At 38.5% G+C, this 21,490-nt stretch overlaps 1 protein-coding gene across 1 annotated transcript in view; it reads right to left on the bottom strand.

Annotated features, from left to right (window-relative positions):
- GALNTL6 (polypeptide N-acetylgalactosaminyltransferase like 6) overlaps nt 1-21,490 on the bottom strand; it is a 1,140,136-nt gene that overhangs the window by 607,605 nt on the left and 511,041 nt on the right. Inside the window, exon 4 of the mRNA XM_029204074.1 lies at nt 16,969-17,135. Within this exon, the coding sequence (XP_029059907.1) occupies nt 16,969-17,135 (167 nt within the window). The remainder of the gene's footprint in view (nt 1-16,968; nt 17,136-21,490) is intronic.

Below are 21,490 nucleotides of genomic sequence, written 5' to 3'. Positions count from 1 at the left end.
ACAATAGCCAGAACATGGAAGCAACCTAAATGTCCATCAACAGAGGAATGGATAAAGAAGATGTGGTACATATATACAATGGAATATTACTCAACCATAAAAGAGAACAAAATAATCCCATTTGCAGCAACATAGATGGACCTAGAGATTGTCATACTGAGTGAACTAAGACAGAGAAAGACAAACATCATATGATATCACTTATATGTGGAATTAAAAAAAAAGGTGCAAATGAACTTATTTACAAAACAGGATTCACAGATGTAGAAAACAAGCTTATGGTTACCAGAGGATGAGGGTGGGGGTGGATAAATTGGGAGATTGGGACTGACATATACACACTACTATATAGAAAATAGATAACTAATAAGAACCTGCTGTACAGGGAACTCTATACTCTGTAATGGTCTATATGGGAAAAGAATCTATAAAGAAAAGAGTAGATACATGTATATGTATAACTGATTCACTTTGCTGTACACCTGAAACTAACACAACATTATAAATCAACTATACTCCAATAAAATTTTTTTTAAAAGGCTCTGTCGGGGGGCTTCCCTGGTGGCGCACTGGTTAAGAATCCACCTGCCAACGTAGGAGACACAGGTTCGAGCCCTGGTCCGGGAAGATCCCACATGCTGCAGAGCAACTAAGCCCGTGTGCCACAACTACTGAGCCTGTGCTCTAGAGCCCATGAGCCGCAACTACTGAAGCCCAGGTGCCTAGAGCCCATGCTCCCAACAAGATAAGCCACCACAGTGAGAAGCCTGTGCACCACAACAAAGAGTAGCCCCCGCTTGCCACGACCAGAGAAAAGCTCATGTGCAGCAACGAAGACCCAATGCAGTCAAAAAAAAAAAAAAAGGCTCTGTGGATGGAATACGTGCAATCTTGGTTTTGCAATGGCAAAATCTGGAACGTGGAATTCAGAGAAGATGAGTAGAGCACTCATGAACTCAGGGCCTCTTGAGGAAGAGTGGACTCTGATTGGCATGTTGCGGGGGGCCTCCAGAAAGCAAAGAAGAGTTTTAAAAAGAGGTGGTTGGCGCAGTTTTGCTGGTTATGAAGATCATTTTGATAATGGATGATGGATTTCAGAGGGACAAAGCTGGAGGCAGAGCAACAAGTCAGAAGGGCATTTCAGTGAGTGAATTACAGCTACTTTGAATGGAATTAGAAGACAGGATGGCTTGAAAAGTACTCAGGAGGCACACTGGGCAAGATTTGCTCCTTGACTGGATGTGAGATGTGGGCAAGAAAGAGACTTCACAGGAATAATTCTCAACGATTTAGAAGAGTTTGGATGAACAATGATGTCATAAACTGAGAAGAAAGAGAGAATTAAAATTGGGAGAGTTTAGACACATTGAGTTTGAGACACCTGTGGGTCATTGAGGCCCAGAGGTCCAGTAGTTTTTGAATATTCAGGTCAGGAAACCAAGCAGGACCCATGGGGCTCCTGGGCACAGAAGCATTTCTGTCCCCGCTTCTTATGTCTAGGGAATAGACCCCAGCCTCCATGACCTTCCCTGAGTTCCAAAGGGCAGATTCGAATGGTTGCTGATCACGGAAGGAAGGGGATACAGAGACAAGGGAGGCGCAGCCAAGACACAATAGTGCAGCCTTGGGGCAGGTCCCGGTTCCCCCTCAAAGGGTACACGGAACAATATCTTTAAGCTCTTTTTTTTTTAACATCTTTATTGGAGTATAATTGCTTTACAGTGGTGTGTTAGTTTCTGCTTTACATCAAAGTGAACCAGCTATACATATACATGTATCCCCATATCCCCTCCCTCTTGAGCCTCCCTCCCACCCTCCCTATCCCACCCCTCTAGGTGGTCACAAAGCACCAAGCTGATCTCCCTGTGCTATGCAGCTGCTTCCCACTAGCTATCTATTTTACGTTTGGTAGTGTGTATGTGTCCATGCCACTCTCTCACTTCATCCCAGTTTACCCTTCCCCCTCCCCGTGTCCTCAAGTCCATTCTCTACGTCTGTGTCTTTATTCCTGTCCTGCCCCTAGGTTCTTCAGAACCTTTTTTTTTTTTTTTTTTTAGATTCCATATATATGTGTTAGCATACGGTATTTGTTTTTCTCTTTCTGACTTACTTCACTCTGTATGACAGACTCTAGGTGCATCCAACTCACTTAATAACTCCATTTTGTTTCTTTTTATGGCTGAGTAATATTCCATTGTATATCTGTGCCACATCTTCTTTATCCATTCGTCTGTCGATGGACACTTAAGTTGCTTCCATGTCCTGGCTATTGTAAATAGAGCTGCAATGAACATCGTGGTACATGACTCTCTTTGAATTATGGTTTTCTCAGGGTATGTGCCCAGTAGTGGGATTGCTGGGTTGTATGGTAGTTCTACTTTTAGTTTTTTAAGGAAACTCCATACTGTTCTCCATAGTGGCTGTATCAATTTACATTCCCACCAACAGTGCAAGAGGGTTCCCTTTTCTCCACACCCTCTCCAGCATTTATTGCTTGTAGATTTTTTGATGATGGTCATTCTGAAGGTGTGAGGTGATACCTCATTGTAGTTTTGATTTGCATTTCTCTAATGATTAGTGATGTTGAGCATCCTTTCATGTGTTTGTTGGCAATCTGTGTATCTTCTTTGGAGAAATGTTTATTTAGGTCTTCTGCCCATTCTTGGATTGGGTTGTTTTTTTTGATATTGAGCTGCATGAGCTGCTTGTAAATTTTGGAGATTAATCCTTTAGCAGTTGCTTCATTTACAAATATTTTCTCCCATTCTGAGGGTTGTCTTTTCGTCTTGTTTATGTTTTCCTTTGCTGTGCAAAAGCTTTTAAGTTTCATTAAGTCCCATTTGTTTATTTTTGTTTTTACTTCCATTTCTCTAGGGGGCGAGTCAAAAAGGATCTTGCTGTGATTTGTCATAGAGTGTTCTGCCTATGTTTTCCTCTAAGAGTTTGACAGCTTTTGGCCTTACATTTAGGTCTTTAATCTATTTTGAGTTTATTTTTGTGTATGGTGTTAGGGAGTGTTCTAATTTCATTCTTTTATCTTCTACCTGTAGCTGTCCAGTTTTCCCAGCACCACTTACTGAACAGGCTGGCTTTTCTCCATTGCATATTCTTGCCTCCTTTATCAAAGATAAGGTGACCATATGTGCGTGGGTTTATCTCTGGGCTTTCTATCCTGTTCCATTGATCTATGTTTCTGTTTCTGTGCCAGTACCACACTGTCTAGATTACTGTAGCTCTGTAGTATAGTCTGAAGTCTGGGAGCCTGATTCCTCCAGCTCCGTGTTTATTTTTCAAGATTGCTTTGGCTATTTGGGATCTTTTGTGTTTCCATACAAATTGTGAAATTTTTTGTTCTAGTTCTGTGAAAAATGCAAGTGGTAGTTTGATAGGGATTGCATTGAATCTGTAGGTTGCTTTGGGTAGTATAGACATTTTCACAATGTTGAGTCTTCCAATCCAAGAACATGGTATATCTCTCCATCTGTTTGTATCCTCTTTAATTTCTTTCATCATCGCCTTATAGTTTTCTGCATACAGGTCTTTTGTCTCCTTAGGTAGGTTTATTCCTAGGTATTGTATTCTTTTTGTTGCAATGGTAAATGAGAGTGTTTCCTTAATATCTCTTTCAGATTTTTCATCATTAGTGTATAGAAATGCAAGAGATTTCTGTGCATTAATTTTGTATCCTGATACTTTACCAAATTCATTGATTAGCTCTAGTAGTTTTCTGGTAGCATCGTTAGGATTCTCTACGTATAGTACCATGTCATCTGCAGACGGTGACAGCTTTATTACTTCTTTTCCGATTTGGATTCCTTTAAGCTCTTTATAGAATTAAAACCCCCAACAAATGGAAGATGTTAGCATTCTTCATTCCAGGTTAAAGGAACCAGAGAAGCTCTTCAAGAAGGCCACGTGAGGCCAGATTAAAGGAACCACAGAACCTCATCAGAACACCTGAGACCAGATTAAAGGAGTGCAGGCCCTGCACACAGCCTAATCTTATCAGCAACTCCACCCTTGAACTTGCTATAAAACTCATCAAATCCTCCTGGGTTGGGAAGTATAGTGTTTGAGGGCACAAGCCCGCTGTATCCCCCTTTACCTGGGAAAGCAATAAAGCTCTTCTTCTCTACTTCATCCAGAACCCTGTCTCAGAGAGTCAATTTGGGACCAGTGCACAGAGGCCAAGCTTTTGGCATCAGAAGCAAGAGAAGAGTTTACTTGTATAGAAAGTGGGAACAGATCACTCAAGCTTAGTGCACACAATGGCGTGAGCTGTGGGTGGTGAGTAGGGCCCTGAAGATCACCAATGTTCAAGGAGAAAGTTGAGCAAGGGACATCCATGAAAAATCCTGAGAAAGAATGACTGTAAAAGCAATCCCCAGATAAGAAAGAGGAGGTATACAAAGAATATCAAATGAAGCAGAGAGGTCCGACTTTAAATTACTAGTACATGATTGAATTGAACTAATGTACTTTCTTCCCTAAGTAAAATTATTTATTTAATCAAATTTTAAAATATTTATTTACTTAAAGTATTCAATTAATTATTCAATTCTCATATACGGAGCTCAATGGATTCTGCAATACTCAGAATTACAATTTTCAGTGGTAGTTGTATAGCTTCAAAATCCTCTTGATGAAATCATAGGGATACCAGAGGCCCCTGAAGACAGTGCGTTTGTCCTTTGTCGAGGTTTAGGGACTCTTCCCACCACTGTGTTGCAGCTATTCTATGTGTCCAGTTTTAAAGGAAACAATTACTTGTTTACTATTTTTTTAATAACCTATAAAGCATAGATACTAATTCTGTACTCAAAATTCTTTGAGATAGATTTAGAAGTCATCTAGTTCAATTCCAGCATTTTATAGCAAAAACAATAATAGCCTAAATTTAATAAGTGCTTACTTTGTACCCATCAAAGTTCTAATTGCCTTATATGCAGAAACCCAATTTCCCAACATGGATGGGACAAGTGAGATAAATAGCTTGTTCACGGTGACAACATCAGTAAAGGTAAAGCCACGATTCACACCTACAGTGATGCCCAAATCACCTACTTAGCCGCCCACTCGTGTGACAGAGGAAGGAAGGAGGCGGCACGGGCTGATATGACTAGTTGGTTATCAGAGTGCAGTGTAGCCCAGGGCCCTTCCTCAGACGCGATGCCCTGTCGTCTGCCCCTTCTGACTCATTGTTGATAATGTAAGAGAATTAACCACATTTTCAGACATTGAAATGAACAGGAGATGCTGATACTACTCACCAAGCATTGTCTTGGCAAAAGCTTATCCTGGGTTCAGTGTTTAGGCCAAGTATGGAACCCTAATCCATAAGCATCCCTCAGTTCCAGCGGGGATGAAGCCCAGCATTCATGTGAGGCACTGTGGCAGCTTTCTCACTGGACGCTTTAGATTTCAGCTCCCTTGCAGATATTCCCTGATCCTCAAAGGGACAGTGGCTGAAGGAATTTGAAAAGACCATTTGCTATATCTGTTACTAGTGACACCCTGTAATTGACATCTCTCACCAGAAAAGCCTTCACCATACTGAATCGTCAGAAGCTCTCAACCTACAGTGCCAAGGGATTTGAATTTACTATAAAATATTAACTAGTCTGTAGTAAAGACTAAGAGTTCCCTAAAATTACCAAAATAGATAACCCTTTTGAATTCTGAAAGAGGCTAAAAACACATTTTAGAGATATTAAGTGGCCAGCGTTCCTAAAACTTGAAACATATGTTTGACATGAGACATTCACTTGCTGAATTATTTTACACACTCCTTAATCAACAGGTGTCAAAACATGAAACCACAGAGTACGTTCATTCCTTTCAATTACAAGGAGAGACAGAGGAAGAAAATTAGGAAACGAGCTGAAGATACTGAATGCAAACTTCTATTCAGGGCTTGAAAGTAATTGCCTCTGGCCTGCAGAAGAGTTCAGTCTTTGATACCTGGATTTGAGCTGAATAATTACACATAGTAGATTTGCCTTTGGGACGACAGTCTGACATGAAGGAACTACATCTTAATTGAAAGTATCTATTGCTATTCTCTTTCAAGTTCTACCAACTAGTAGTATCTTACAATTTTTACCAAGAGCAGTGCAATCATTGGCAGTTCTGAAATAGGTTATACAGTCAAGAGCGATAGTATTTTGATTTTAGTCCCCTCCTTTTCCTAAGTGGTGTCTACTTCGTGGTTCCCCTGTCCTTGATGATTCAATTTTAGGAATCAATCCTCAGTTCCCTGATCCCCAGTAAGTGTCGCCTTATTAGACTTGGCAATAAAGCTGCTCATTTAGGAGGAGCAAGACATCTGCACCCTAGAAATTCAAAGGATCGGCATTGGCTCCTTTGACTTTTTGACTAACTCTACAGTTTAACTACACTGTGTGCTTTTGAAATGTGTCATATCTCTGCAGATTAATGTGTAGTTCCCAGGATACCATTCGGCGAAAACTAACGTAGTCATCATAAAGGGTACCTTATGTATTAGTACCACCTGCCAGTTATGAGAAAGTGTTCCCGCAGGAAGAAAGTACACACCTAAGAATACATCCCTGATGCGCTTATAGCTTTTATTATCTCCTATTAAGCTGACTGTCCACTATGTAGAAGCTACAGATATTTAAATTAAGATCTGGTTTATACGTCCCTGAATCTTTGTCCATCACAATGACTTCTCCTTTGGATTCATAAATCCTTTTGCAATGAGGGACCTATGGGAGTTTATAAGACAACCCTGTCGCCTATGGTCTTAGGTAAGTTGTCAGGACTGCCAAGCCATTTGGGTCTCTTCAGGGCTTCATACTGATGTATAGGGTAAAGGAAAACGCAAAGATTACGGTCAGCAAAAATATGTCCAGGGATTCCCAGGAGCTTATGGTACAACCAAGAGTCATCTTACTAGGGCATCTTGGGCTCAGTCCAGCTTCTATTTCCATGGAGACACCTCCACTCGTGTATGTTTCAGCTTTCAAAGAGAAGCGTGAAAAAGTGGTTTAGTAGGTGAGCATGCACATAGGCTGCTTGGTGCCATGCGATCTGGGGTGACTCCAGATGATTATAAGAGTGGTCTAGGAAAGCTATCTGCTGCACCTGGGAGCCAAGGGACAGTTTGGTCCATTCGGTCTCAGGAGATATTATATTATGGTCACTCCTGGGGGTGGGGAGGAAGTCCCAGGTCTAAGAGAATCTGAGCTTGGAAGTCATACCCGCCTGGGGATGATGTCTGACTGAAATTTAACAAACTTGTACTGACTCCTAGTGCTTCATGCGACTATGGGTATTACTATGAGCATTACTATTATCCAGAAGTGTTACTTAAAAAGCACTGATGCAATTACTTTAAAAATTTTGCAAAGATCAAAAACAAGTGCACTGAACTTTGGAACCTGAAATGTGCCTTTTTATCGATACAGACACTATATTTATCTGACTCCAGTCTTGGGAAGTTATTTCCTTCATCATCATTTCATGAAGATTATTCACGGTTAAAAGGTAAATTTTGTAATTTCTCCAAGCACATGGCAATCGTTTAGACCTTCAAGCACGAACTTATTTGAAGTGGTCACGGATTATCCTGCTATCTCCTCTCTATAGTGAGCGACGTGTTTTTCCTAACCTTTCAGTTTAGAGAGATTTTTTTTTTTGAAAGTGAAAAAAAATAGTGAAATTGCGTCTTGTTGTTTCTGAAATCTAGGGTCACATCAATCCTTTCTAAGGTCTCCAGGCCTGAAGTGGCAGAGCTGAGACTTGGATTCAAGACTCTAACACATAGGTTGTTAACTGCTCGCAGTATCTGTTATCTGTTCCATGAGTCCATAATTTTATAACAGTACTATAAAATAAACAAATATCTTCTTTTCTTCATAGAGCCTTTATTTTCTAAGAAGCAGTGCTTAAACTGAGCAAAACTAGAGGAAAAAAAATGTACCCAACCTGAAAAAAATCAATTGCTTAAATTTTACTTTAAACCCTAAGCGTATCTCCATTAGGTTGGAGGTGGCCTTAATTTATCCTGCAGAAATATGCAAAACTCAAAATTATAAGTTACGGAGCTTAAGTTGATTCAAGACATAAAATTAAGCTTCCCTTGTCACTGTCCCCCTACAGTGTTGGGGTGTTTTCTGAGCTATGAGGCACCCTACTAGTTTTCCAAGTGGTTTGTAAACATAAATATATTCCACTTAGAGTTTTAGTAGATAAGACAAAAATAAATAAAGGGAAAATCAACGATGTGTATCTAATGAGTATCCAATGTTAGATATTTGCCCATTCACCCCTACCCCTTCACCCCCAGCCCAGCTGCTCTGTCTCAGAGAGACTCTCATTTTCTGGGGACATTTTACATAAGAGTGGCCCCGGCAATGTCAGAAGTGTCTTGGTTTCTGTGAAGTGAGGCTGCCTAAATCTGGAACAGTACATCCAGAGTAAAGACAGACTCAGATGATCTACAAGAGGACAGCCTAAAATCCATTCACTTACCTCAATAAATTCTACTTTGAATCAGCCTGGGAAGCCACATGAAACATGTCTAACTATGTTTTATGCCCTATTTCATTACTTTGTGAGCCTTTCAGAATGTTAGAAACACTCTTTTCTCCAGGAGGAAAGCCCTGATTGGCCCCCTGCAGGGCTAAAAGGCCATTTGGACACTGGGATTTGTGTGCTCAAGTCATTACTTTTCTCATGAATTCTTCATTCTACTATGTGTGTGTACACAGTGAAATGATGGTTTCTATTACGACCCTGCTCCTAAGGCGAGAAAATGGGTAATAAATTAGATTCAATTATCTAGAGTATCTATGTAACTGTAGTACAGTTTTATCAAATTGAAGATAGTATCAGAATGGTTCTAGCTTCTCAGAATTAGATGTCTGAGAAAACTACAGAGGAGAGGAACCCTGCATGCCTAAGCAGAAAAACCATCCATTTGAGGTTAATCTAGCATTTATCTCAGCATATTAAGTTGACCTAGTGTGTGACCTAGGATGTCACCTCCCTGAGTCTCCATTTATTCATCTATAAAAGGGTACAAATGTGCCAGGTCACCTGCAATTTCCTTCATCTCAAAGATCTTACCAGTCTAATGTGGAATTGTTCCTCAGTTGACATAAAAGACAATTCTTATTAGGAGAATTTTGTTAAAATGTGTTTTATCAATACAGATGCACTTGATGTTTAAAACTTGTCGGCTTATCAAAAACCCTGACTGATGAGAGACTGATCATTTTCTAAGGAAGTGTTATAATTCAAGATAAAGGAGGAAATATTTGTGTTTTTTTTCATTGTGTCAATGCAGTGATTTTTTTAAAAAATTAAGAGCAGGTGGATCTTTAGGCATCAAAAAAGGATTGAAATACAAAACATTTTATTATTAAAGCTCACCAGCTGAAGTTTGCTGACAAGAGAAATCATCATACAACATAACCTTTTATTTCATCAGAGGAAGTCATCCCTACCCAAGATCTGAAGCCCCAGATCCACAAAATGGTTTCATATGAGTGACAATCCTACTCAAAACAGCTGTCTGCAAGGAAAATAAATGGGATTTAATCTGCCATAAAATGAACTGCACAATTTATTTTTCTTGAAGAAGTCATGCCTTGTGACATTGGTGAGCTGTAACGGTTTTGCTTTGAAAAGAAACATCCCCTTCTATGCCAAACCCATATGAACTCATCCATGTGGAGTTTTTATCCAGAAAAAGCAACTGGAAAGCCAGATGGGCTTACCCACCATCTGAGGATGGGAGCTGCCCTCCCCTATCTTTAAAAGGACTGATTTCAAACATGAGCCCTAAATAATTATTCAATTCAGAGAGAGGTTTTAAGATGGTTGGTTATTAAGGTTGAAATACATGAAATGATCAGCCAGCCATTAATGTTCTACAAAAATTGACAATTTCATATGCCTCAAGCTAATATTTAAAGAGAATAGAACTGTAAAATAGCAAAATGCTAGTTAAAAAAATGACAATTAGATGAGATTTATCATTTCTTCAAAATGAAAATATTTTTTTAAAAACTTAAAAGCAACCAATAGAGGAAATATAAATACTTACAACCCCTAAATTGACAAAATTTTCTGTGTGGGCATTTTTAAAGACCTCACAGGAATTAACAGTATTTTAAATTTATCTCATTCATTCAAGTACACAAAATATTTTTTAAATGATAAAGAAAACGAAAGCAGTAACAAAATTTTTCAACTGTGAAATATGCTTTAATATTATATATGATACCTAACTACAGCCCAACTAGAAAACAGAACTTAAGTGTGCCTCTTCATTCTATTTTCCAAGATACTGATTTTTGTGTTCAAAATTCATCTAGAACTGGTCCATTCCAACACTCTCGTCTCAAATTCTACATTAGAACATTTTAAAAACAGTTTCTAACACCACATAAAAATGTCTATTTGTGTGGAAGTTTCAGCACATGTATCTTTATTCAATCAAATATAAATTTTACTGAAATTGAACTGAAACAAATAAATTTCATCAAATTTGATATATTAGGACTTTATTGAGAAGACAGAGGATATAATCCCCAAAATTCTGAACCTTCCAGTGCCAGTCTTATAGAGGCTGATTCATAAAACAATTCATCAAGAAAAACATATACCTTTACAGAATCTGAAGACCTTTTACCCTAATCTGCAAAAAAAGGATCTACTTAAAATAGGCTGTTTCTACCAGAATAAAAAAAGCATTCCAGTGGTATTCACGAGGATCGTGACCCTCGCGATTGTGTGTAATGCTCAGGAACAGTCCTGAAAACTGCAGGGATTATTCACATTTGCTCTACAAAAGAAAAAGGAGAAAGCAAAGTGCTGGTCTAAACAATATGGCAAATATCAGGCTCAGCAAGGACGCATAACTCGTTATTTTGTCAGATACGGTCCTTTGTTTACACAGACATTTACAACACGTGAGACTGGAGTTTTCCTTTAAAAGTAAGAGGGAGAGAAATCCCAGGAGTGCTTTGCCTTCCGAAACAGCTTCTATTCAAAGCATATTCTGCCACTGATGAGTAGGACTCATATTTTACAAACACATAAAGACATTTTTATGAGTTGATTTTGTGTTTTAGAACTTGCAGAATGTACGCTTTATAAATTGTCTTCCCTATTTTCCTCTGACTTTGAGAACATATAACTCTTCTACGTTCATATTTACGACTCTATGCCCCGGACTCCCTTCGGCGGCAGACACAAAAATAATTGCTAAAACAGAACAGTTTTATTAAAACTGTACATTTCATCCTTATGCGGCATGATATGCAAATTTATCACCAGAAATCAATCAGCTTTCTTTCACTTCTATAGCAGGTGATGATAAATTTCTAAAAGTGTACAGTTGAATTTTATAATATCTTCTTAGTTCCTGTTACTTATTAGTATTTAATATTGTATTTTGATTTTAAAATGCAATTATCCTTACAACTTGAAATCTGAATAATATATCTAAGCAATTCCAAGATTCACTTAGAGTGACCGGCGCTCAATAAATCTGAGACATAAAAATGGCTTGTCTTACGTTCTAGTGGCCTGACGGAAAACCAGCACAAAGGCATTTCCGTTGACTGTCACCTCTGAATCTTTATATGCACTTTAGTGTTAGTATTTTATCATTTAAGATAGAAATGCACTACCATTCTTCATCTGTTTTACAACCTTTTCACACCAATGATACCTTCCAGCTTTGAACAGTTGTAAAACTTGTGCCAACTGATTTGTCTGGTTATGGAAACTTTCCTTAATGGTATACTTGGAGACTATCTGAGTAAAGTAGAACCTGGAATTCAAGACTCATCATTACCACTTGTGAAATGACTTAAAATATTCTCAGTATTTTGAAGATTTATAAACACATTTATCTATGTGAAGAGTCTAAGATTTTGATGGTAATATGGACCTTTAAAGAAATTGTGTGTATGTATACACATACATGTGATTTCTGAATTTGGCACGAAAATTATTAAATGATTTCAAAGCAAATTAGATCTACAAAATATTGGAAGGCACATTTGTATAACAGAGAAGGAAAATTGGCAAGGGAGGAGTAACAGCAGTAACCTGAAATTCAACATAAAATGCTACAAAATGAGTTGATGAGAAGACATAGTAAATGTCTATAAACTTGTGAAAATGCCAACATTTATCAAAGAAATGTTATCACAAATGTCACATAAAATAATGTAGAGGTAATACTATCGAATTCCCATCCCAAATTTCCCCTTGCAGATTTATAAATCCAATATCAATTAAATGCTAAATAATAAGAGTAGAAAAATGTACGTCAAAATACTATGGAGAAGACACAGGAGATTTTGGAAATTAAGCTATTTATGCATTTATATTACTCACTGAAGCTCCAACCCCAATTCTGAGACACAGGACAATTATTCTGAAACCCTGATTTGCATAAAAATGACACATAGGTTTTGTTGAAGTGAAGATTCTGATATATCTGGATGGAGCCCGACAGTCTGCATGACTGATAAGCCTCAATGTGATGCTGACGTTGCTGATCTATGGACCACACTTTGAGTAGCGAGGATCTATGCTCTCTGAGGAAGAGTAAACTAGATTTCTCTAAAGTGGCTGACTTTGCTAGATCGGAAGGATAGTTTTAAGTTTGTGATTTTCCCTCTAACTAGAACATGGAGAATAAGAGGTCTTTGTGAAACTCTAACACTCAGCTCCCTACTTTTCCTGTCCAGGAAGTTTGAAACAAGCAGGGGCGAGAGTGAGCTAGTGTGCATGTGTGTGTGTAAGTACACACACATCCAGGGCACAATAGTGCCCTCACACCTGCATTAAGGGAAGTGTATCAGCAACTCTCCTGTGAGTTCCCTCGGTTTAAACTTGAATTCCTCTAAGCACACAAACTTTAGAGAACTGTCAGGTTCAAATCTGCCCTGTCTCTGAGGCTAAGCCCCAGCTTAGTTCACACATTTCAACATTTTCCGTGTGGATGCCGTGAAGGTTGCCTGGAATTTGGAGATAGGCCCAGGATTAGTCCTGCTTTAAAGTCATCATGAAGTCTTGTTAGAAGCCTCAAGTTAAGTTGTTAAATGTATTTCTGAGAGCTTACTGAAAAAAAAATATATATATTCACTAACTTTGGTAAGTGTCAGATAGCAAAAACATGGCGTTGGTTTTGAAATTTTACCTGTAGGCCTGCACCTTCCTGTTTTTATAGACAGTAGGCTTATGTTCTGAGGCTAAAACAACACTCTGTTTACCAAGCTCATTTCAGGAAGAATATCTAAACTGAGAAGTGCTGGGATGTTCATTTTTTAAAAGCATTTTGATAACTGGGTCAACTGGGTAAATTCAAGCTGATTTTTAGAAAGCACTTTGCAGTGATTTTATAATTCAAAAATACTTTAGTATTTTTTTCTCTACTGCTATGAAACCAATTTTGCAGAATTCACCAATCATAGAAGGATTACATTTTTTGGTACTATGAATTCCAAGCGATATTACACTTGTGCTATTAACATGTTGGCTTTCCTTTTTTTTTTTTTCTTCTTCTTTCATGTGTAGCTATTCTACTGACCTGGAAGACATAAACTATAAAGCAGTAATGTTTGATTAAATCTTGTCAAAATTTTATTGCCTTTAGCCAAAGGACATTAGAGAATATTCAAAAGAGCTATAGTGCAAAGGTGTTAAAATGCATACTGAACAGACTTGGAACTAGAATATATTTCTGAAAATAAATATGAAGTGTAACATTTCAGAAATAATTTCCTAAAGGAGGCAAAAAAAATCCCCTATATTTTCTTGTCCTTTAAAATTTGTCTAGCCTACTTAATTTGATTTTTAAAGAACCAGTGGAAAATACTCCGATTTCTGGGTTGTCCAAAAGTCAAAAAAAAAAGCATAAAGTATAATAGCTTTTAACAGCATGGCTATGCATCATATCTGACTAAAAAGCAGAGAAAACTTCTTTGTCTTAGAGGCCCTGTAAACAAGAGATGCCTGGAAATATCTTCCTTCTCTTACAATAGTAAAAACGATCCTGAAAGGAATTTTTGATAAACATTAAGGTCACTGACATAATTTAGGGAGGTGACATGTTCTCTTTACCCTCCTTTTGTTGAAACTCTAAAATTTCATTTTTCTTCATTACCCGTATAAACTACCTGCTTATTAGTAAAACTGGAGATTAAAAAAAAAATGTTAAGGCAGTCCTAATTTTCCCAACATGTTATAAATGACCACAATTCGTCTTCATATGCCTTCTATGAAGGCATGACTTCTAAATAACTTCTGTTGCAACTGGGGTTGTGGGGGCGAGGTGGTAGGTGATAGGTAGATGGGTAGATGATGGATGGATGGATGGACACATAGACAGAGGACTGACTGATTCAATTTTGTGAATAAGATTTCATTAAATTGAGAGGATCTCCTCACAAAAGTATGTAGAATATTGATGTTGTGTTTCCGGACAGTATTTGGGGAGGAGTGGTCAGAAGTTGAGAGCAGTTGCTCTCCTGTGGAGCACAGTTCCTTCAGCCATCAAAGTAGGTCTTCATCACAACCTCCCGGGAGGAGGTACTTAGATAACTAATGAGTTACTTACCCCCATTTTGATAAGGAATTTGAGACACCGCGAGGATAATTTACCCAAAGTCATACAGTTCATAGCTGGTATCAGGATTCTAACCTGTGTTTACCATGTTGATTTTCTAGATTTCTCACAATTCAGAAAGCAGGAGTGATGCTTTTAGGTTCACCTAAACCCTAATATTTTATCAGAAGAGATTCTTTAATCTGAAACAAAAATTTGAAAGAAGGGCTTCTCTTATTCCATGCACCTTTAGAATTATGGTATATTCTAAAAGATTTGTGGAAGTATTTTTATCACGTCTTTCAAAGTTTAGTCTTACACTATCGTCAGGCTAGTAAAATGAAAAGCAATATTCAAAAAGCTTTCCCGTTTGAGAGTTTAATGATCATAAAATACGACTTTCAACTTGATAGCTCACAGGAATAGAGTAACTAAAGGAAAGATTTACGAAAGCATTAAAATAATGATTATCCTTAAAAATGTCCCGCAGGAAAGTCAAAATCACCATTACTCTCCCAACCAATCCTTTTTGTGTTGCTTCATGTCACTAACAGCAATGACATGGACCATGCAGAACACACTTCCTTCCTGGGTAACATTCTAAGCAGAAGGGACAGTCTATCAAAGTCGCTACAGAAGGGACAGTCTATCAAATTCGCTTCCATACAGAGATGACAATGATTTAAACTCAAGACAAAAGGAGATGCCACTATTTTCTCCCTCTTTAAAGACTTTCAGCTGAAAAATACCTTTGAGAAATATCCAGCAGAAACTCTACAAACCACAGTGTACTGCTACCAAGTGTCTCCTACTTTATTACCCCCAGGTCAAAATTCTGCTGTAGGAAATAGTTTACCAAGACAAAGTTAATTATGTAGAAAACTGTCCACAGATACACTGTCTTATTTCTCTTGGTACCAGTCAATCAAAAAAATGCCATTTATTTGGTGATGTGTGGCCCCAGATCTTTATCCCTTTTTTCATTCTTTTATTTAAAAGCACAGTTTTAGCTTTAACACATGAAATGCCTATTTTTAGCCTGAGGTGGTAATGACTGCTTTGAAATAAGTAGCCTCAATTAGAATAAAAAAGAAATCAATGTGTTATTTAAATTAATTTTAAGTAATACATTTAATTTAGGTACTTATTAGATACTGATTTAGATACTTATTGAACACACAACTATATAAGCGATGCAAGGCAAAAACTACTTTGAAATCAACCTAAATTACCAAGTTTGTAGTTTACTATTTTAATAGAACAATATACAACCTTTTTTTTTGGCCTATGAACTTCAACACATATGAATTATCGGCAAACCCTGAATCAGTTTTTGAAGTGAATCATTGCAGACAAAAATGCTAAAGGAACCTCAAAGCTAACACACCAAGCAGTTTTACTTCTACAGAATTTTTAAGTACTACGAAGAAAATGTTTCTGTTGCAAATGAAATTTCCAAAACCTCAATTAATCCATAGGATGTCAAGATGCATGTTCTTGAAGGCATAAGAATAACATGCAAACTCATTTCCTGCCACTCTTTCTTACACACATACAGTACAGTTAAACAGAGCTCCTTCATGCAAGGAAACAGAAGGTAGATGAATATCTTTAGAAAAGGTTTCCGCCTCTCCACTCACACCAGCCAAGAAGAATTTTACTTTCCCCTATTTAGAGTGAATATGATTTATCAAGTCCTAATCTCAAGAAACTTTCTATAATCTTATTCCCCTGACTTATAAACCAAACTGTGTTCATGAGAATAGTAAAAAAAAAAAAAAAAAAAGAGTAGAACTGTGTCAAACTTTCTAATACACCACATTCCAGGCCTTTCTGCTGTTATTATTGTTCAGATATGATAAAATAGCTAAAATTGCCAAGTAAAAATATTTATTTGTGTTACTTATAATTTCCAGTATTTATGAAGTAACACAAGCACAGCCTGGAGAATGTATCACACTGGTAAATAACAGAGCAGATCCTTTTCAGAAAGGGGAACAGATTTTCTGGTTCTACTGGAATATTTCACCATTCATATGTACTTACCGTAACATATTTTACAATGTTTGCCCTGAAGCTGCAGGTAGAATTTGAGGCATTCTGCCAATACCTCTCTAATTTACAACAGAAATGTAATACAAATTTCTTATAGGTCCCCAAATGATGCCCATAACTTTTTGTTCAATTCCTTTCACATTTTGGTCAACATTTTATGAAATCACAGCATCACAACATAGACAAAACTTTATCATCTCCTTTCAGACAGAATTAGAAAGAAACCATCACAATGATCACCTGCTTTATTTTAAAAGCCAGTAATGATTACGTAGGTGGTAAGAGAATCACATAAAATATTATTAACAACGTCTTACCTCTATCACTGAAGTCATCGACCAGGATGATTTCTGCAATCAGACTTTCTGGGGTTCGGTTGATGATGCTGTGGATGGTCCGCAGGAGTGAAGTCCAGCCTTCGTTATGGAATGGGATAATGATGCTGGTGTTTGGTAGCCTTTCCAGGTACATCTTGTGCTTACAGCTGGAGATGACAGAGGAAGCAAAGGCTATATCAGATACAAGACTGTAATATGTCTTATACTGCCATTGACTCACTGTATTATCAGACAACTGTGAAAATTAGACTTTGCCTAGTACTTGCCCAACCAAAGCTTCTGCATCATCATACTTACTCTACCCATTCCTGGAATTCATTAATGATCTCCTTTCACACTCACTCTTAATGACATAATTATTTATCCTCTGTTATACCAATGGCTCAAAAACAAGGTAAGAAGTACACTTGTGCTTCCTGAAATTTTGTGCTCTTGTTAATATGTTCTCTAATAGTAATAAGGATAAATTATATGTATTAACATCATTTCCACTGAGCACACAGCTAATGTTAAACTTTCCGGGAAAGTTTGGAAATTCTGTAATATTTATGCCCAATTAATCAGTTTTGGTTGTGGTCTGTTTCCACAGCTGGGCAGTATATTTAAGGCTCTACGCGAGAAAAGAGTCTTAAAGTGAAATAAATGAAGATTTAATCTTAAATAGTCACACACTGATGCAACTGCATGGTAAGATTACATTAAGATCCAAATCATGACACTGCCACATTCCTAATGAAAACTATACAGAGAAATCCCATGTTGCTGTTTTCACTGTAAAACAATCTGAGATGCCAAATAGGAAGTAGGTTTTAAATTTTGGCATAGTTTAAAGCAATTTAGTATATGTCATGGCTATTCTTTCAATATTCGTGATTTATTTAAGTAATTTATAAGCCACATCAGGGCAGAAAGCTGGTCTCAAATCTGATTTAATTCTTAGTTCAGCACTGGTCATAGTTGCCCAAGCTTCATTAAAGATAATGAATTAATTTAAGTTTGTGAAATCTTTAAGTTATTTCAAAACTAAAATAGGATAAAATTTCAATCAATTACCAAATTTAGTGATTTGTCTGGTATGGATAACATGAAAACAAACAAAAAGAGAGTGGAAATCTGGAAAGAAACGCGGTTTCTGTTTAAATACAGGAACACCTATTATTTCATCTTTTGCCAAGACACTGGCTACTGTCTAGTCCAGATATTATAGTGTGAATTTGAAGTATGCATAGATTCTACCAAGATGTATAGACATGTACCAGCATATTCAAAACATTACTTAAAATATGGTTTTTTAGTCAGTTATCTCAACACTTCATTCTACTATGATCTCAATAGGATATCTTAAATATCACTGTGGATGTAAAACAAAGAGATCTTGCCTTGCAGCTTCAGATAATAGAATATAATGTAATTAAAGCAAAAAAATTTAACTATCCTGGAAGATAAAATAAAATGAAATACTTTAGACAAATAATTTACATATAAAATATAGGCATTTCTTTTTTATCTTGTCCTTTTATTATCAATTATTTAATCTAAGTTTTAAAATTTGTAACAATATTTATCAAACAAGAGATTTAGAGGTTTTCAAGTACAATGAAAAGCACTGGAAAAGACCATCAAAAGGATACCATGAAATGGACATGAAAATACTAGAAAAAAACATGAAGTTCCTTGTAGGATAACATAAAATAATTTTAAAAAGCAATATATGAAACAGATCTGTCAGTGATTTCCAAGAGAGTGTAGTGAGATGGATGCTTTCACATCTAATGCACAAATGTGGAAAAGAGTGCTAAATTAATTCAGCACATCTCATCATAATTAAGTAGAGCCATCCATCCTTCTCAACAAAGACAAGAGCCCAAGACAAATGTGCTTTCCTGTATCAATACTCAGCATAATGCAAAACACCATACCTAACAATGCTCTGGGAATGTAACTGAGATCCCCAGGAAGGCAAATTAGTCTTTAAACATTAAGAGGACACACTGTACATATCGCTTGCTTATTAATGAAATAGGAATTACATTCAGAGTAATACATGAAAAGCAATCAATAGGCTTAGGGCTTTAAAGAGATGTTTAACACCTATCTACAATCCATTCAGAAAAAAAGGCAGACATAAGAGAATGCAAGACTAACCATGTGCAAAAAGGGCTTTCCCTCATAAAAATGTTTTCAGTAATTTCTGTGTAAGTTCAAAGTACTACCACACAGGGGAGGTGAAAATATCCTTCTATTCATTCATGCTCTCAAGTCCCAATGATTTGCTGAGGGTTTTCTCTAAGCCAGGAAGCAAAGTGGAGATAAAAGAATGAAAAAACCCTACTCTCCAACTTTAAGATGTTTACAATACAATAGGATACACAGAAGAGTAAAGAGACAGTTAAAACTTTAAAGGGGAATCAATATGTAGGAGTATAACAGGGTGCCATACAAGCATTTGAGAGAGGCCCCTGAAGCAATTTGCAAAGTGCTACAGAAATGCAAGTGAGAGTTAAGAGTGGCCTGCAAAAGACCAGTTCGAGATATATTTAGGAAAAGAACTGATATGACTTAGTAACTTCCTGGGAGAAACAGTTAAGGAGGACTCCCATGTTTTGGACATAGGAAACTGATCTATGAAATACAGACCTACATCAGAGCACTGTGTGTAAGGGGCATTTGAGGGTTGCAAGACTTGAGGGTAAACATGAGTTCACTTTTGACCACATTAACTTTGAGGTGTCAAAATGATACCTAGTTGAACATGAAACCAGCTCTTTCGCTCCTTTTCTGTCTGTCCATTCCTGTTCCCCTCTAACCCTGAAAGAATCTAATTATAGGAATGAGATCAGTAAGCAACTGAAACCAACTCCTGACTTATGCTCTCCTGAATGCACACCATGCCTCGTCTAACCTGGTGATTCTTTTCCTAGATAAAAAGAAGAATGAGGAATGGAGTAGTTAAAGAATCACGGGCTCTCTGCCTCTAACAATCCCCTTAGGAATCCTGCTGGCAGATCACTCGGACAAGATGCCATCTGAAGAGAGAGTCAGCCAGTCTGCACGCAATGGAGATGCAGAACCCAACCTCCTGCCTCGATGATTCCCTGAGATTCTTCCCCCTTTTCTCCTGTAAAAACTGTCATGGTTGAGCAGAATCTTCAGAGCTGGTCTCTGGACACGAGTCCACCTTCTCCCCAGATTGCCGGCTTTTCTGATTAAAGCACCTTTCCCCTCTACTGACACTTGCCTCTCGAATGATTGGCTTTTGAGCAGCGAGCAGCTGAACCTGAGTTCGGTAACAGAGCAATCGTATATATGATATACACATCTACCTGTCTATGTATGTACCTATGTGTGCATATCTGTCTATCTATCCATCTATCTATCTATCCATCTATCTATGTGTATATGTGTATTGCTCAGAAAAAGATCTGATTTACAGGAGACACAGTGATAGGCTCTAGCATTGATGCCAGGGCACTGCCACTATCTCCATAGCATCACCATCCCAAGACTTGCCAAGAGGATCCTCTGATAAGTACCAGCAGATAGCCAACTGAATGCACACCCTCATCTCTGAAAAAGTTCAGATCAAAAGTTCTGGGGCAAACGGATGTCCCTAGCTTCAAGATGGCGGAGGAGTGAGACGTGGAGCTCACCCTCCACCCGACAAATATATCAGAAATACATCTACATGTGGAACAACTCCTACAGAACACCTACTGAACGCTGGCAGAAGACCTCAGATCTCCCAAAAGGCAAGAAACTCCCCACGTAACTGGGTAGGGCAAAAGACAAAAGAATAAACAGAGACAAAAGAATAGGGACGGGACCTGCACCTTGGGAAGGGAGCTGTGAAGGAGGAAAGGTTTCCACACTATCGAAGCCCCTTCACTGGAGGAGACTGCGGGTGGCAGAGGGTGAAGCTTCAGAGCCACGGAGGAGAGCGCAGTAACCGGGGTGCGGAGGGCAAAGCGGAGAGATTCCCGCACAGAGGATCGGTGCCGACCAGCACTCACCAGCCCGAGAGGCTTGCCTGCTCCCCCGCCGGGGCGGGCGGGGCTGGGAGCTGAGGCTCCGGCTTCGGAGGTCAGATTCCAGGGAGAGGACTGGGGTTGGCGGCGTGAACACAGCCTGAAGGGGGCTAGCGCACCACAGCTGGCTGGGAGGGAGTCCGGGAAAAAGTCTGGACCTGCCTAACAGGCAAGAGAACACTGTTTCGGGGTGTGCGAGGAGAGGGGTTTCAGAGCACCGCCTAAACGGGCTCGAGATGGGCACGAGCCGCGGCTAAGAGCGTGGACCCCAGAGACGGGCATGAGACACTAAGGCTGCTGCTGCCGCCACCAAGAAGCCTGTGTGCGAGCACAGGTCACTCTCCACACCCCCTTCCGGGGAGCCTGTGCAGCCCGCCACTGCCAGGGTCCCGTGATCCAGGGACAACTTCCCTGGGAGAACGCACGGCGCGCCTCAGGCTGGTGCAACGTTATGCCACCTCTGCCGCCGCAGGCCT

Source organism: Monodon monoceros, unplaced genomic scaffold, assembly GCF_005190385.1.
Source record: "Monodon monoceros isolate NGI ecotype Baffin Bay Population unplaced genomic scaffold, NGI_Narwhal_1 Super_Scaffold_5, whole genome shotgun sequence".
Classification (NCBI taxonomy): domain Eukaryota; kingdom Metazoa; phylum Chordata; class Mammalia; order Artiodactyla; family Monodontidae; genus Monodon; species Monodon monoceros.
The sequence above is the reverse complement of the archived record's forward strand: the minus strand, read 5'-3'. Positions and strand labels throughout refer to the sequence as shown.